The sequence below is a fragment of the Dermacentor andersoni genome, chromosome 3 (genome assembly GCF_023375885.2).
Source record: "Dermacentor andersoni chromosome 3, qqDerAnde1_hic_scaffold, whole genome shotgun sequence".
Taxonomy (NCBI): domain Eukaryota; kingdom Metazoa; phylum Arthropoda; class Arachnida; order Ixodida; family Ixodidae; genus Dermacentor; species Dermacentor andersoni.
Genome location: NC_092816.1, coordinates 30,995,915 through 31,013,986, shown reverse-complemented (window position 1 = coordinate 31,013,986; position 18,072 = coordinate 30,995,915). Strand labels below are relative to the sequence as shown.

At 46.8% G+C, this 18,072-nt stretch overlaps 1 protein-coding gene across 6 annotated transcripts in view; it reads right to left on the bottom strand.

The window, feature by feature from the left end:
• LOC126520842 (uncharacterized) overlaps positions 1–18,072 on the bottom strand; it is a 383,777-nt gene that overhangs the window by 149,948 nt on the left and 215,757 nt on the right. For 5 of the 6 annotated variants that reach the window (XM_055065013.2, XM_055065027.2, XM_055065028.2 and 2 more), the window contains exon 4: positions 15,643–15,918. In XM_055065013.2, the coding sequence (XP_054920988.2) occupies positions 15,643–15,918 (276 nt within the window). The remainder of the gene's footprint in view (positions 1–15,642; positions 15,919–18,072) is intronic. The other variant, XM_050169630.3, reaches the window with a different exon arrangement.

Here is an 18,072-nt window from a genome sequence, read left to right as displayed (position 1 = left end):
GCGATGAGACAAAAAAAAAAAAAAAAAAAACTCGGAAGAATCGAGACTACGGCCTTTCCGTAGCTGCAATAATAGGTGTAGCAATCGCTTTGTTTTTTTTTTTTTTTTCTCCACGCAACGTGCACGACGGACATTCGATCTTACTCTATAAGCATTTTCTGCTTGATCGCGTTGCTGGTCCCTTAGACATTTTATTAACATAAAGATGCTTGAGTTAGCAAAGAATACGCAGACTCGGCTAAGGAAACGACCAAACTGAAAACAGCAAGCAGAGAGTAACCGAGGGCAATCAGATCGACCATGCGAGCTGCTTAGCCACAAGTACGTTAATACTCGCAAAAGTGAGAAACTGCAGACTTGTGTAGTGACCTCAGATGCTGCAGCTTGTTGCAGCGAACAGCTGGCGACTCCTACGTGGAGGTCCGCACGTGTGCGTGAGCTCAAACACGTCCATCTACGTCAAGTGCATTTGTGTGCAGCAACCTAACGGTTGTAGCATGAGTGACAGAGAAAGATAACTTTAAATTGGAAAAAGCAGGGACGTCTGCTGGAAAAGCATCCTCTCTGGCCTGTTATTCTGCGTAGGGAAGGGCATGGTCACAGAAAATGAAAGGGATTACAGATGACAATTTTGGAGTATAGAGTTAAATAAGTTCACGTGCGATTGGCGTGCTCGTTCTGCTCATCTCACTCATCACTGTCCTGCGGAATTCTGTTGAAGTTTCGTTAACGTGCGTCATTACGTTGACTGGTAGTCGGCTGAAGCACCACTAACAAAGACGGAAGCGTACATAACAGTATACTATTACAGTAAGTTTGCTGTGCGAGTGGAAGACTTTGCGTACATACACGCGTCCGACGGAAACTTAGCAAAACCAGCTGGGTACGTACAGTAGGCTTCAAATGTGTATGGACAGCTGATAAAAGTTTAATTTTCGAGCAGTTCGTGACCGTGGCCAGTGAAACTGTACGACAGTGTGTTGTCCCCATAAATACTAGTAGAAGCTGAGAAAACAAATACCACGCTACGTATGGATCCAGGCGGCGGAAACGAGTTTTTCTCGTGTCCCACGGTTCGTAAACTTTTGACGCCGACTGCACGTGAGTCATATACCTAAAGATAATAGTAAAAAAAGAAAAAAATACTTGATGGATCCGTTCGACGTACCAAATATTGACGGCAACGTCTGACTATTCCTTTTTATTCTCGCACGAAAGCAGAAAGGGTAACAGAACGCGCAAGCTGAAATTTACATAGTCACTCTAAAGTTTTCGTGGCGTAAACCGAAACTCCTCCATAAGAAACAGGCGAAAACACAGAAGAAAAAGCGTGTGGGGATGAATGGGGCGACGAATAAGCAAGAATACTGCACCCTAAAGCGCGTGCAAACGTCGGCGCATAAAGAGTCGCTTAGCAAACCACATGCCAGACCTGCATCCCCCCACTCCCCTCCGCTCCCGTTGAAGTAGTTGAGACATTCCTTTGGCCAAAGGGAACGGGATAGAAGTTGTCGTTTTAAGTTTTGTAAGCGCTGTATAATAACTCGACATTTGACTTCGCAGACTCTCATAGAAAGCGCCTTACTCTGTAGGAAAACGCAGAGTGCGAGACGATCAAAAAGTCAAACAAAAAGGAAGTAAGCGAGCGCAAGCGTAAAAGCGCGACCGAGCCAAGAAACGCGCGCTCGCAACGCTTTTCCATAAGGCCTGGAATTGAACCGGCCCTACGCGCGGTCTTTCAAAAGAACAAGCAGCCGGGCGCCTTGCGCGACCATATTACACGAGAGGGGGGCGCCCAGGAAAGTGGACCCCAGAGTTTGGCAGAGCGTTTAGAGAAGTAGGCCTCCATTGTTTTCGCTTTCTCTGTCTTTGTCTCTCTCTCTCCCTCTCTCTCATCTCCGGTCCGCGCGCGACTCCAAACTGCCATAAATATTTCGTGTTGGTCAGCCCCGCCGCGAGCGCGATGCGAGTCCGCGGATGGTGGTGGGAGGAAAAGCTAGGGATTAGGGCGCCAACGTTGACGACTCACTTAAGACGCACGGCGCCTACGGCAAAGCGCTTCCAAAGCAGATGAGGCTGAAAATACGGTGCAGCTCGGCGCCACCTCATGAGTGCGCGCGCATGCGCGTGCGTTTGCGCAGGGCGAGAGGTCGGCTTCTCGCCGGCCCCTGGCGTAGTTATTAATCAAAGGTTAAGTAAGTCGTTTTTTCTCTCCCGGGAGGGAAGCCGCGCTGGGACCCGACAGAGAGGACGCGGCAATTTCGCGGAACTACGAACCCCTCTTTCTTTCGGTCCGGACAACATCGCCAACTTCATCCTTTGTTTTCCTGGGCGCAAATTTTTCGGCTTCCTATTAGTAGCGAGCACTGCTAAGTGTGCGGCTCAACAAGAAGGATTTACTCTTTAAAAAACGTACATACTTTGGGGCTTATATTGTCCCACAACGATAATCGCCACCTGTGTTGCCCGCATTTTCTTTCTTTAACGATGCGAGCCCGTTACTTCCAAGTCACGAACGGCATGTGCGTTATCAGCATGACATAGCATTCTCGACAGGTAAATGAGCGTTGAGTTTTCAAGAGAGGAAACGCAGGCAAGGCAGAGGACGATTATCGTTGTGGGACAAGATAAGCCCCAAAAAGTGCAAACTTTAAGAGCGAAAGATTCTGAGCACGAAACTTCGCGTTCGAGTTGATGCGTCAGCTAGAAGCGCAGTGTTCACCTCTCGTGCAGACAGACGCTCTCTCTTCATCTGTCTCTCTCTTTCTCTACTGAAGTCCAAAAAAAAAAAAAGAAAACGATCGCACAATTAACACAGGAACATTTAGAAAGCAATACGCGTCTTCATTCCACTGGTGAAAGTTCTGTTGTTCTGATCGGGTTGGAACCGCTTACTATACACATCTGGGACCGAAGCAGTGCGTGTAAAATGCGTCTGCCAGATGTGCTTCTCTACGTGACGAGAACGTTGAACGATAAGTGACATATAAACAAACTGAATGAATATGATCATCGTCATCAAAATTTCTTGCTAGGCGAGTTGGTTACAAGTAAATTGATGTATGTTGGCGCGATATAAAAACAACGTACACAAAAGGGGGCGGGACAGGAGCTTGTCCGTGCTTTTTACATCCTCTTCCATGTGCGTTGTGTTTTTATGGCGGCGCTAACGTGCATCATCGTCATCATCATCGTCATCATTATCGTCATCATCATCGTCATCATAATCCTAATCATCATTTTAATGTCACCAACGTGTACTACGTGGACGGAAGTAAGCCTGTTACGAACCATGTTCGCATGACGCGAGTGTGCACACGAAACAAAAGCGTCCCCGCAATAACGGCACAAGAGCGGCAACACTCAAAGCAATGAGCTGTTCTTCGCCAAGGATGGACTTCGAAAGCAAGCCCCACTGTCCCTAAGACTGACAATTTAATACCGCTAATCACAGGTCCAGTCGACTGTGAGTAGCATGCTAAGCGAACGCTGTCGTGCAAGTGTCGACACTAGACGTCCAATAGTTAAACGACTGAAGGCGTTCTCGTTAGTGATTGACAGCGCTGGAACAACGTGAGGTTTATGCTTCAGCGCTGTTGGCGTTTCGAGCTAGGCACGTTGCTTCTAAAGGCGGCCCTCCCACAGCTTTGGACGATACGATGAAACGGAGTGTGACGGAAAGAAGAGTTACGTAACGCTGCAGAATACAGCGTCAACAGAGCAAGGCGAGAGCTTCTCCCGTTCCTAACACTCTGGGCGCCTCCGCCGAGGAAGCGAAATTCTTCAAGGCCGTCAAAGCAATCAATATCAAGGCTTCAAGCGAAAGGCGCTTTCGTTCAATAAAACAACGAAAGAAAAAAGACGAGACGCTTTCATCGAGCGTTAACGTCGCATTCTTCTCTCCCTCTCTCTCTCTCTCTCAACAAAGCGTCTGACGAATGGCAGTCGTCAAAGCTGTTTTGCCGCTTTGCGGCTAACACGGTTAGAATGGTGACGCGTGCCACGGACTAATGCCCCAACCACTGGCACGCGCCGAAAGCTTCGGCGCGCGCTGGCAAGCGAATGCGTCGCTTCGCTTCGGCTGGAGGTAAAGGGCGCGCAACCACTGGAGAAAAGCTCCGACGCGCGCCGAAGCTCGCTCCTCGGCTGCGGCGCACTGTTGCTGGACTACTCCGTCTTCATCCGTCAAAGTCCGGCCTAAAACAGCTTGCTGTAAACTAAGCTCGAAACAATAAGTTATTGATCTGTATGTGCTTTTAGATATTAAAAACACGTTTGAATAATGAATATACACCTGCCGCAACAGTTTGTTTTTATTTTTGAAGTAACAATAGTGTATAAAATATCGACATCAGCGCTCGCGCGTCGTCTGTCTGCAAGATCGCTTTGCAAACACCTGCACGACGATGCCATATATCAAAAACTGTTGCACCATTTCATTTTTTGGTAGCTTATTGCACAGCCAACTATGTAAGAATTAGGCGTGCAATGTGTAACTGAAAAAAATCTGTGTTGGAAATATTGCCACGTAGTAGTGACGGTAAATGAATAGTGCCGGCTCAATCGCAACGATAGCGGCGAGCAATGTCGGCAATCGTAGAAAATCTCATCTGCGGGTCAAGCGCGTCGGTTTGCATACGGCAGTCGTCGAAAGTTACAGCCTATTCGCTGGTGTCCGCGTGCCTTCCAGAAACTACAACACAATTCGTGTCGCGTATGCAATCAGATTAGCAAGGTTCGTCGACAACAGACAGAACCATCGATAACATTCGCGAAACTTCCGATACGTTCAGGAGCATCCTGCACCGAGCGATAACGTTTAACATTTTTTAGCCGGTGAAATACGGTAACCGGATACAGATAAAGCATCCGTGTCAATATAATTATGCTTGTTGGTGCATGAGAGAAACGTGAACAAGTGGGTTCTGAGAAAATCAGCAAAACAGAATTGAAACCCCTGTAGCATTCAAAAAAAAAAAAAAAACTAGAATAGCTAAAATGTATGCAATTCGTATCTTGTCTCCCCCCCAATTCTTGATTCTGCCAAATCTAGTCCATGGAGCACCTCTATTATTCTAGGTTGTTTTGACGCATCAACACCCCATCCGGAGGCCTTCACATTGAGTGTATTGCTACAAAACATTTTCACAGTGTAAGGGCCATGTTCTATTGTAACTGGTTTCCACATATCAAGTTTGCCTTTCTTTACATTAATCAAATGACATACCGTCAGATAATACAAGCTTGAGAATTAGAGGGCTTTAATAGGAGTCTTTCGTTGCCCTTTGCCAAGTCGTACTATTGAAGCACTTATTCGAATGTATGGGAGCAGCTCATTTGCATAATATAAGAAATATATAAACAGGTTATTTTCACAATTTATACACTTCGTCACCACAAAAAGAAAAATTGCAGTTTATTGTTTTCAGCCTGCTATGATGTTTTGACTGAGAAAGATATATTCAATTTGTTCTGCGAGGCCCGCAATAATTGCTGTGGCATATTATTTTATTGCACAACACTGCATACAGTAGCCAGCCATTATTAAAACTCAGAAGAAATAAATAGCAGAATGCATATGATCAGGCACATAGCATATTATTGCACTTTCTTAATTCATGCCAGAACGACGACCACAGGCGTCCTTCTCCAACAAGGTCAGCATCCATCGTGCCTCCTTACCATCGGGCTTCACACCCTCAGCACGTTCAACCTCAGCTCTGTGGTGTTTAAAGCAACCTCAAGTGCGTCTTACGGTTCCAGGGATAAGAAAGAAGACCGTCCTGCCTACCTTGGCCTTGAAGCAAGCAGCTCTGGATTGTTTGCACACTTTCTACTTTGATCGAGTCCACATATATACGGATGGTTCTTCCACTCAGACCAGCTCCACCAGCGCAGTGGTTATACCATCACGATCACTAAGCATCCAATACAAGATTTCTCACTTGACAACATCGACCGGTTCGGAGCTTGTTGCCCTCCGAGGTGCCGTTGATTATATTAATAACCAACCGGCTAATCGGTGGGCAATATTCTGCGATTCAAAGGCAGCCTTATAATGTCTTCTGTCATCTCTCCGTCGCGGGTCATGTGAACAACTCGTGTCGGAGATACGAGAAATGCACCATCACATGATCATGAAAGGACACGACGTCGCGTTTCAGTGGCTGCCTGGTCATTGCGGTATCTCCGGCAATGACCTCGCTGACGAAGCTGCTACGAAAGCCCACGAAGGAGCAACCCTTATTTCTGTACCTTTATCGCAGACTCACAGCCCAACACTTAGGCAAGCTAGCACACTCTTTTGACATTGGAAAAGTGGCACACACCTGGATTCACTCTACATCGATTGCATTCCCTCGATCCCTCTATGCAACTGCGGCTCTTACCAGGTCTTCTGCGAAATGAGGAAACAGTGCTGTGCCGCTTACGTTTGGGCGTCGCATTCACCAGTGCATATGCATTTTTGATTAGAATGGCTGATAGCGCCGAGTGCAATGCCTGCGGTGTCGAGGAAACCATAGAACACCTAATGTGCTACTGCCCATCTTTTGAAGATGAAAGGCAAGACCTCTGCAGAGCTCTCAATCAGCTAGATGGAAAGCCGTTCACCTTGAACAAGATCTTGGGACCATGGCCTCGCATATCGCAGCTACAAAAGGCCACAAAAGCGCTGCTGCGATATTTGAAAGATACCGGATTGAGTCGGCGTCTGTGATCCAGACTGAGTGACCGACTGATATCCCCAGTGGACTTTCTCTTCTTTTAATCTTTCCGTCCCCCTTTCCCTTTCCCCAGTGTAGGGTAGCCAACCGGGCTCAGTCCTGGTTAACCTCCCTACCTTTCATTTATCATTTTCTCTCTCTCTTCTTAATTCATGCCCTTTTTTTAATTGCACGAAAGCTACTACACTAAAATAGTATACTAGTACATACTTAAAAAGCACAATTTTATACTACGATAATAGTCAATCATTCAAATTTTTATTGTAGTGCCCAAGAACAGCTAGAGAGCCTTTGTACTGGTGCACTTAACGAGCACTAACTATGTGAGACAAAATGTAGAGAAAACATGAATGCAGTAGACAAAAAAATGGAAGATAGAGAAACAAATAGGGAAAAAAGGAAACGCAAAAAAGTAAAAGGGAGTTAATCCTACGTGATTATTTACAGATACACAAAACACAGGAAATGAACTCTGAAGTATGTTTTGGAGTCGAGTCTTATTAGCACAATCTTGTAACAAGCCCAGGCAACGAATGTGGAATGATACCTGGTATACTGTTGCGGCACAAACAAATGCATATGATCAAGAAGCTTTAAGGAATGTGTAATGTCATGGACCACCTTATACAGGAACAAAAGGTGCAGGAACAAAGGCTCAACTGTGGTCGCCAGAATGGCAAAAGTGGTGCTTGAAGATAGACATCAATTTATTCTGGATGCGTTCAATGAGGTCAGAATTAGATTTGCTCATTGCACCCCCCTCCTACAGAGGCATACTCTAGTAGTTGGAGGCACACAGCAGAATTTCAGAAACACAACAGGTGAGTGGAAATCATGCAATATACGGCATGCAATTCCAAGAGCGTGAAGGACATCTTGTGTAATTATCTATGTGAAGAGAAGCTTAGCATTTTGTCGAAGTACACACCAAGATCTTTCATTTCATCGACCCTAAGGAGTGGAGCATCACGTAGGGTGTATCAAAATTTCACATGGTGCGTTTTGTGCATATAACTTAATGCCATAGTGTTGGAAGCATTTAAGAGTACTTATTGTTTCTGCACCAGTTCGAGAGTGAAAAAATGTCTTTTTGGAAGTCGATGCAGTAGTGAACACTGTTGACAGTCTGAAAGTCTGAAATGTCGGCACACAAAGTCATGCTGTTCATTTATTAAAATGCTCTTAGCACTAACAGAAAGCGAGGAATCCCATATCTATTCAAACACCTGACGCACTGAAGAGGATAGATATAGGTCGGCAGTAAGTAACTGCACATCTAGCACCTGATTTGTGCATGGGCAATGTTCATGCTACCTTCCGAGTGCTAGAAAAGGTACTAGACTTTAGGGAACTATTGAAGATGCTTGTGAGAACGAGGAACAAGTATGTTTCCATACATCTTAACCCTTTCAGACACCACTTTATCCCGTTGATTGAAAAGTTGCTTTCACCACATCTCTTGCATCCTCAGAATCGTAGAAAGTGTACAGCCGCAGCAAATATTAAGAATTTTCAATAGTTTAGCGAGTTTTGTCAAGTTTACAAAATTTCGCCTCCATGCGAAAACTCACTACAGGAACACAAAATATGAAAACATGTACTATTTCGTGTTTTGAAAAGCTTGAAAAGCACTTATCCAGCCACTTGACAATTATGCCTGGTGCACGACATTGTAAAAAACAATGAAAGAAGTGAACCCGCTACATACAACATACTGACACAGAGTAACAACACCCAGCCGTCCACCTTCTCACTCATTTTGTTAAAACATTCTGCACATTATTCAAAATTGCAGCACAGTTCCAATAATAAGTGTTTCAAGATGTATGAAACACATTTTAAATACCATTACTTTCATCAGTGCTTTTGCTATTGATGCACGCTCCTGCTGTGCCCAATTGTGTAGACAGCGTCTCAAAGGGTTAAGCTCTGTGGAGGAAATACCATCAACACCACAAGAAAGGGAAAGTTTAAGGCAAAGTTTAAGGCACTTCATATACTTGGAAACGAGGTTTTCATTGACTGTTAGCATACACTGCGCCAGACTGAGAAGGAAGGTTACTTGAAGCATATTTCACGCCATATAGCAAACAGAAATGTTCTGCAAAGGCATCAGCAGTGTTCGAGACAACACCACTATTTTCATGAAGAAGACGTACATCTTTGGCACTCCTTTTAGACGAGATAGCCCACAAAGCTCCAGAAATATTTTGAATTATGTGTCACGCTGGCTTCAACACAATCAATGTGGTCAAAGTAATGATTCTAATAATAATAATAATAATAATCTTAGTGGTAACTTGGCACACTAGACTACAAAGAAGGCTGATGCCTGTATGTTAGAGAACCTGATAACCAGCCATCTAAAGCAGGAATTTGCAGGATGCAGAAGACACTTCCTTCCCCTCCACGTGCACACACACTTGCTCAATAACACAGCACAGCACACACGCACACACTCGACAGGTGCACAACACACAGGAGTGCCAATGAAGTCTGGTTCCAAGGAAGGAGAATCCAAATCACCAGGGGGGTGGAGAGAAAGCTCTGCATGCCAGATATAATCATGAGTTGTGGTGTCGGGCCATACAGGCGTGATGAGGGTTCAGGCTGTGCTGACCACTTGTTCAGACGAAGTGAAAAAAGATTAGTGCTGTTTAGAGAGACGTCAAACACCCTGCAGTATAGACTAGTGCAATGTTGCGTTGGTATTGCAGGGTGTGCTACTTGAGGGGTTTGAGGCAATCCTCGAAGGCTGGCATGAGCTTGTGACAACCGAAAAGACGGGAGTAAAAGGTGCGTATTGTCCGGCACAAAACAAGCTGAAGTTTTGTAGCCTCGCGAGTTTGGTACGGGAACTATACTGATGAGCAGTACTCAAGTCGTGACAGAATGATAGAAGTGTAGAGTGCTCGGAAAACCTTAGGTCATCAGGGAAGGGACACACGGGACACAAACCCAAGAAAGGGCCGGTGCTTACATACAGTGCTGGTGACATATGTGGAAAATTTGAGAGAACAGCTAAATGCTACACCCAGAATGAGAAGGGCCCGAACAGTCTTTATAGAAATGCCTCCAAGGAAGAAGGTTGGACGTGCAGCAGTTTCGTTGTGGCTGATACGCATGGCAGCACTTTTTACGGTGCTACTACAAAGTTTGATATTGTAGGCCCAGTCGCTCACCTTTACGGAATGTATTTATTGTAAGCACATATGCTGTTCATCGGCATATTGTTGTTGTGGAAGCGTTAACTTGTTAATCAAACACATTCTGGGCAGATGCATTAGTAACTTGGTTTTGAGTACATCTTTGTCCTGACTACAATTTATAGTATCGCAGCAAGAAACATTTTAGTAGAGGCTGAAGGGATTCCAGCAGTTTAAGCATACTGACTGCACAAAACAATGATGACACCTTTTCACCTTCCCCACAATGCACTCACACCATCTACACTTTCCATAAGCAAAAAGTGAGATAAAAATTCAATTACAGTTTCATTGACTCAGTACTTGCTGCTTCTGAAGCGGGCATCGAAGCAATCATGGTATACGCTGCTACATGCATAGGTCTTGCATGATGCAGGTCCTGCTATGCACTGCACACAGGGCACACGTTGCAAACAGATAATTTCTTTTTGCAGTGCTCAACTATAACGACACACTGACTCAAATATGACTGCGTTGCCACGTATGCTTCAGTGCGTCAGTGTTCTTGATTGCTACACGAGCGATTTATCCCCAACTAGCCCAAAAGACGGTCGCACTTGAAAGAAGTGAGTGAAGGAGTACAGTGAACTTGTACTGAACTGGATTCACATGCCGAATAAAAGAGCGCAATGTCATCTGAAACAGGCGGCACGGCTGATTATGTAAGTACTTCCAATAGTTCGGCTACTAGTGTAGTTCGCTTTCGGGAGTTATCTTTACCACTGGAAACAGCGCAGAGCTTGCCCGTTAAACTTGAGTCAACCGACCCACACGAAACACGCCGCGGTTGACCAACCCAACTTCCACACGGTTCATTCACCACATCACAGGTCACACGAAGTCAAGAGTGCCATATTTTAAATGACTGCAGCACCAAACGGACCTGAAAATTCATTTCCTTCGACAGATTTCTCAGGTGAGTTCGTTCACTCGCCAGTTACGAACTCGATGGACGCGCTAGGCCTACGCGTAACGTAAACAACATCGGCGATAGGCGAGTGTTGATTATCCAGACTTCGGAGCTCGTAAACGTGTTTCCATTCGTTTTGAGCACAACAAAATGCACATACAACAAGCACAGACGTTGCGGCAATCGTGATTCGGTTGGCTGTTTTAGCAGACGATCGTACCGAGCCCGGCGGAACCCAGTGGGCAGGTTGGATTAGTCGGCGTCGTTCGAAGTCGCTTCGGATCCACGTCGCACTGCCACAACCTACGGTCGTCGGTCGGTTGATCGTGTCGTTGTCGGCCTACTTTTACAACACTGTCTTTCAGGAACACTGTCGCGCGCGTCGTGCGTCCAAAACACTCGGACGATCGTTGGTGCCGGCGTCTCCGCACGGTCGGCCATTACAGTCCTAGCAGCCAGAGGCTCCGCAGCCTCCGATTGGTTGACGCCTGCGAGGCGTCGCAGCCTCCCATTGGTGCACGCCGGCGCAGCTTCGCCGCGCGCCGGCAAACTTCTAGCATCGGCAGTAGACGTAATCGCTGCGCGACGTTCCGCTTCAGCGAGTTCCCGACCGACGCTTTGACGCATTTGACCTTTCGGCGCGCGCCGAAGCTTTCCAGCGCGTGCCAGTGGTTGGGGCTTAACGAGCTCGCCAGCGCGCAAGAACGCGGGGTGCGCCGCGCGCTGTCGCCCACAGAACACTCTTCAGCTCCGCGTCTTTCTCTGAAGGACGACTGAGTTCTCCAACTACGCCGCGTGCGTTGTGACATCGTGTCGTGACGCCAAAGGCGGTGCCGAGGTGACATTTAATCAAGCGCCCGCTCTGACGCTAGGAAGTTGGCGAAATACATTCGTGAGATTTTGCATGTAATAAAAGTGAGCCATAAGTCCGGCACTTAATAAGTTGGCTTCCCTGCATAATGATTTGCATGTTCCTACAACGGGATCGTTGCAGCGCACAGTTGAAGCAGCATCTACACTTTTCCGCTTTCGTCGTTAAGCCTGCTTCCCTCAACCGTGAGAACACCTGTTCGAGGTGCGATACGTGCTGTTTCCAGCTGTCTGAAAACATTGCTGCATCATCAACATATGGCAAGGCGAACTCCTGCAAGTCCTTTAGGACAATATCCATTAACTTAGAGAAGCTAAACGGCGCGTTCTTCAGCCCGAAGCTGAGTGCGAGAGGGCGAAAAGCGCCTACAGGTGACATAAGTGCGGCATAGCGTCTGGCACTTTGTGAAGGGGGAACTTGCCAGTATCCCCGCACGAAATCTATACGCAGCTGGACGCAGCTGGACGCAGCCGTACGCAGCTTGACAATGCTTGCGTTGCTCTGTAACGCGGTAAGTGTGTGCATGAGGACATAAATTGAACTCGCAGGTAACTTCCTCAGATACCTCACTATTGTGAAGGTTATTAGCTTCAGAAGGGCTCTGCGCCACCTACTCTAGTTGCATATTGCACCCCTGTCACACGGACCCTTGCGATCGCACTCGAGTCATGGCATTGGCACCTTTGGCATTGAGCCTGGTATACGTAATAGTGCTTTTTGATTGATTGATTGATTGACTGATTGATTGATTGATTGATTGATTGATTGATTTATTTATTTATTGATTGATTGATTGATTGATTGATTGATTGATTGATTGATTGATTGATTGATTGATTGATTGATTGACAAGTGCTTTACTGAAAAGGGGGGAAGAGCGCAAGCCCTCTGCGCAGGAAGGAGGGGACTTTGTCAGATTGCGCTTGTTTCGCTCGATCCCAAGATGTCGTGATGGCCGAGGTCCGAGCCAGTCCTTTGCACTAAGCTGGATCGTATCGCAATAAGAGAGGATAATACGCGAGAGGGCAAATATCTATCGACTTGCCCATTACGCTAACTTATTCGCCAAATAATTGTGCCTATTTGCGCATGGATGCATAGAAAAAAAATTCACTTGTTTCACAACTGTTCCGAGAACTCTGCCACCAAGCAGCCACACTATCGCCTCATGTAACTATTCACAGAAAGACAGCGCAAGGCCGCATTCCTGCTTCGCATACTTTCGCGGAGTCGCCATATAGACGACCTCTTGGATACGCTGCAGTAGCGTCGACCCTTGCACGCGAAGACGCATGCACTCGGAAGCGTGCACGTTGCACAAACAGTATACCGTGCAGATCTCATCATAAACTTGATCCCACCGGCCTGCTTCCTCTTCGCACCCTATCTCTGTCGCTACCCCTAACCCACGTCATAGCGTGCAGCAGCAGGCTGCAGATGAATCTCACTCATGGCGACCTCTCCACCTTTCTGACGCTAAATTTTCTCTCTCTTCACGGCGTCCGCGAGCGTCCACACCTGTGATTTGTGGAGCTTTCAACTGCCCTACGTCTCCGGGTGGCAACCACTTGTGTTTTTTTTTTGTCTTTTAGTTTCGGAGGAAGCCCGCGACGCGTTAACTGACAAGTAACACGTAGTATACGCCTTGGAGGCGCGGGTCGGGCGGAGGAGAACGCGGTCTTGTAAACAGCCCAGCTCGGATGCCGTCGACGGTCGTAATTTGTCACCGCAGACGAACCTCGAGTGGGATTGGTGTACGCGGTGTTGCAGCACCCGTATCCCGCATTCTTTGCTGGCTACACACGTCGCCGAGGTGTGGAATGATGGCCTAGCAATGAATTTTGCGGGCATAGCGTTTCTCGCCGACGGCGGCCCCGTGGGACTGACTCCGTGGGCACGGGAAAGCGAAACGTGGTTGTGGAAAGCGACAAAACCGTTTTGTTTTCCATCACCCTACCCTTACTTTCTATAGTTTAGTATAGCCCTGTGGGTCGTGGTCTACCACAATTCTGACTCTCAGTTGTAATTGCGCCTGAGGGACGGACCAAATTCGCTACCGCCATTTTCCTTTAATTGGTTTCTCTATATTAAGCCGGACAATATGTCGCATCTGGGCATCGGCCGCCGTCACGATTGCCAATTTCGTTTTTGAGACAGTAGAACTTTATTTGAGATAGTTGAAGAGTGAGACACCTTTCTCTGTTATTGAAGTCGTAATTAATTTGTTTTGCCTGTCATGTATTTACCTGTAAACGTTCTATTATAAAGATTTCTCGTTCATCCTGCCTACACATGACTTCCTTTCTACACTCGATTATCGTTGCCGATCATTGCAGACAGGAACACAACCACGACGCAAGACCCGATTAGAACATCACTGACAGCCACCTTCATGGGAAGCTTAAGTACCACTTTAAATATATGTCGTATGTATACGAAAACACACACATACACACACACACACACACACGCACACGCACACACACGTGCGTGTTTGTCGATGTGTGTGCACATGAAGTCCAAATCTGCAAGTCCTATCGCAGGAACCAGAAGACATTGCTGGCCTACAGCCGATATTCTCCGCAAGTAAATTAAAACCAGGCATACGCAGGCCACGAACACGACAGACAACGAAGGTTTAGCCGTCGGCGTTGCTTACAGCACGCCAGCAGCGGCCTCCAGTAACCGCTTCAGCTACCAGGCAAGGGAACTCGCTACCCTAGTTGTGCACGCAGACCACGTTGATATTTGCTTCTTTAGTGTGCGCCCACGCGTAATCTGCACTACGACGGCAAGTGACAAATGCATCAATAATAACCTTCGAATCGTTACGCCAAAACAAAACTAAAGACATGAATTAAAAGGAAAGGTGCACATTGCGTGAAATAAGTATACGGAGCTACGTAAAGAAAACTCTTAAGGGTTTCTTAAAAAAAGAAAAACGAACTTTCCAGTTAACGTTCCTCCAGTCCAGAAATTTTTCTGTGAGACGCTTTTTTGCGCAGAGACCCGTATGGTTTTCCTTTATACCGCCGTCCTGCTTTCGGTGCCGTGGAGTCCTTCTTAAAGCATGCTTGTGCAATTTCCATCTCTAGAAACAGCGTGGCAGTGCACACAATACGCTACTATCTTTCTTTATTTTATTGTTCTCACTTACCTCCCCTTATTTCAATGGTTGCTCTCCCTCCTAATTTTTTTTGTCTTTGTTTGCCCTCCAGAGGGGGCAGGCAGCTATTGTGCGCGCCTCCTGGTCGCAGTTATGAAACCGCTGTTTCGACTTATTACATTTTTTTTGTGGTAGCCAGTCAGTGTTTGCATCCCAAATAATAAACTTAGTGACTGGTTCAAAGAGTGCGTTTTATATTTTTACTTGAACCTACCCCAAACTCGTGGCCATACGCGGACGTCAATGATTATTTAACGCTGAAGGTAGCTTACGTAGGCACGTATAGACGAACGTCCGTTTCTAGCCAACGGGAAAATAAAACAAACTAAAATGTAGAGTTTTACGTGCACAACTACGATCTGATCATGAGGCACGCCATAGTGAAGGTCTCCGGATTAATTTTGCCCACCAGGGGGTGTTCTTGGACGCGCACCGAATGCACGGTACATGAGTGTTTTTGCTTTGCGTCCCCGTCAGAATGCCGCAGTAGCCGGGATCCGCCCACCCTATACCGCAAGATCAACAGCGCAACGCCATAGCCGCCGAGCTGAGGCGCCGGGTGAAGTCGAAGTTGCTGGCCTAATTATCATTATCAGACGTTTTTTTTTTTTTTTTTCTCGCTGGACTGGCACCGATTTCACGTTTAAAGGCACACGATACGCGTTTTATTTGGGTTCTTCATCTGTCGCCCAGACAGCCTTGAGGCTGTCCTACAATCAGGGCAGGCGTGACGCAGTTCACCACTATCGTCAACCCTCGCTCACCGATCTTGGTGAAGCCGGCGAGTATGATGAAGACCGTGAAGACGAACGGCACGCTGACGAAGCTCCACCTGATGCTGGCCACCGTCACGCCGTGGTGGCCCTCCGAGTGCTCGTGCTCGCGCTCGGCGGCGCACAGGGCCTCGCTGCTGCCCGGCTCGCCGACGCTCGCCTGGTGCGCCGGGGCCGCCTCGTCGTCCGCGCCGTGCGAGGGCGGCGAGCGGTGCGAGGAGCCCACCGCCGTCGCCAGGGGGTCGTCTCGACCCGGCCGGTCACCTCCTGCCACAAACACACGCGCGAGCGCGCGGTGACGACAACGGCCACCGAGACGCGACCCAGGAGCCGGAAGCTCGGAAAGCGCCACGTACATCCGTGAGCAAAAGTATACAGACCAGGGATTGCGCGATAAGGCCGACTGTTTCCTCAGCCTGTGAATGCAACTTCAAATTGAGGACTGTAGTCCGGTGTTGTAAACGTTCCAGCCTACTCGTCAATTTCAGTTTATGCATGCTAATTGCAAGAAAATTCAGTTTTTTTTTTTTGGAGACACTGTGGTCCGTATACTTTTGCTCACGGGTGTATCTTGGCTAAATTGACAATGACAGTGTGCGTTTATTTGACAACACATAAATACGAGGCTGTCCTGTTGCTGAGGCTGAAGGTGACGACAGCACGAGTCGCCTGACTATAGGCCCTTAACACCATGTACATTTTGCAGACAAGCAGATGGAAAAAAAAATAACGGGTAATTATGCAGCAACAGCATCACACGGGACAAATTTCAAGATACAACAAGACAACATAGTTTTCGTAATAAGATATATACCACTACGAGAAGGTCATGCCATAACATTGTTTTGAACATTAAGCAACACAAGGGCACCAACGAAAGCTGGAGTAATTCATGGTGCGGGAATACAAAGTTCCTGTTTATGACCAAAGGACAGGATGCAATGCAGAAACCACAGGGAATCTCAACAATGACTTCGCGGACATAACGTGACGTGACGACACAGCCACGAAGCAATACACGTAGACACGTAGACACACGTGACAGGCGCTTTGTGTGCCAAACAAATCTGTTGATGTGGCGAATCCAACGACGCGGCAGAACGTGGCATTGACGCCAACAGCACCAAATATCTGTAGCGGCGCTCCCACAGCAATTTAGCAGAGGTCACGGTGTTGGGGATAGTTAATGCTCGCTTATAGAACACAATGCCGCGCAATAACGCAACCAGGATTAATGAGACTTTGCGGCGACAATCAGTAGAAAATTTTCTAGTCACAGACTGTGAGCGTCTGCTCGATTGCATCCAACGCGTTCAACGACATGCTTAGAGCACTTGTTTGCAATAGTTTCCCTCAGGAATATCCGAAAAGTGTCATAAAAGCACTGTGACCACTTGACTCAACGGGTGGCACGGCCATCCTCTTCCTGCCATTTACCTATCTGCCTTGAGTCCAGAGTCAAGTCGAGTTTAGAGTCGAGGAATGTTATAAAAAACGCCGGTCACTCATACTGTTGTCGACTCACGTGAGCCGGTACCCACTTGAATTTACAACTAAGTGCAGAAGAATGCATTTAACGCTTTGATCTCATGAGTGTAGCCGAAGAGCTAAGGTGAAATGCTCAATGTACTGGTGACGAAACAGTGAACGTAACTGTCGGTCAGGCCTTTAAATATGTTGAACGTCTGTCTAAGACAAGCTGCGACGGGAGACCCATTTCATAAGGAAAAAAAAATAAGCACGTAATTACGGTGAAAGAAGAAGAAGACGAACAAACAAAGAAAAGGTCGAAGTTCATCTGGCGGGCACTCGCAAACGGTGAACGGCGGATTAATAATATCCTTTAGAAACATAATGATCTCTGCAGTTTCCCAATACTAACTTCTAGAGCGGAAAACAACAGCCATAAGGTTACAAAACAGGATGGCAGGAGCACGGATTATATACAGAGAGCACACGCGATGTAGCTGAACTTCTAGCTGAGATTAAGAGAAAGAAATCGAACTGGAAATGTACCGCAATACATGGAGCTTACCACTAATTACCTTTCGTAGTAACGGAAGAAACGCTAAAGGAAGAGAAACGTAGTGGAGGGCTGTAAGAGATTAGACGGACTCATGCTATTAGGAAGTTTTCAGGTATATAATGCAGTTGCATCATGTAGAACTGGGGGCAAACGGAGATCTCTGAGGGAAGCATTTTTCCTACCATTAATTTAAAAAGGCCGACGATGAAAATTGTGGTGATGATATTTGAGGAGCAAGAGCTTATTTTTTTTTCTTTTTCCACACAATGAACACAAGAAGAAATGACGTACTCTTCGCCCGCCGCAATTAGATGAACAGCAGTTCGGTGGCTTTCTGCTTTCTGTAAGGTGTTCCTTGTGAATTTTGTAGATGTTATTTCTGTGCACTTCACCCC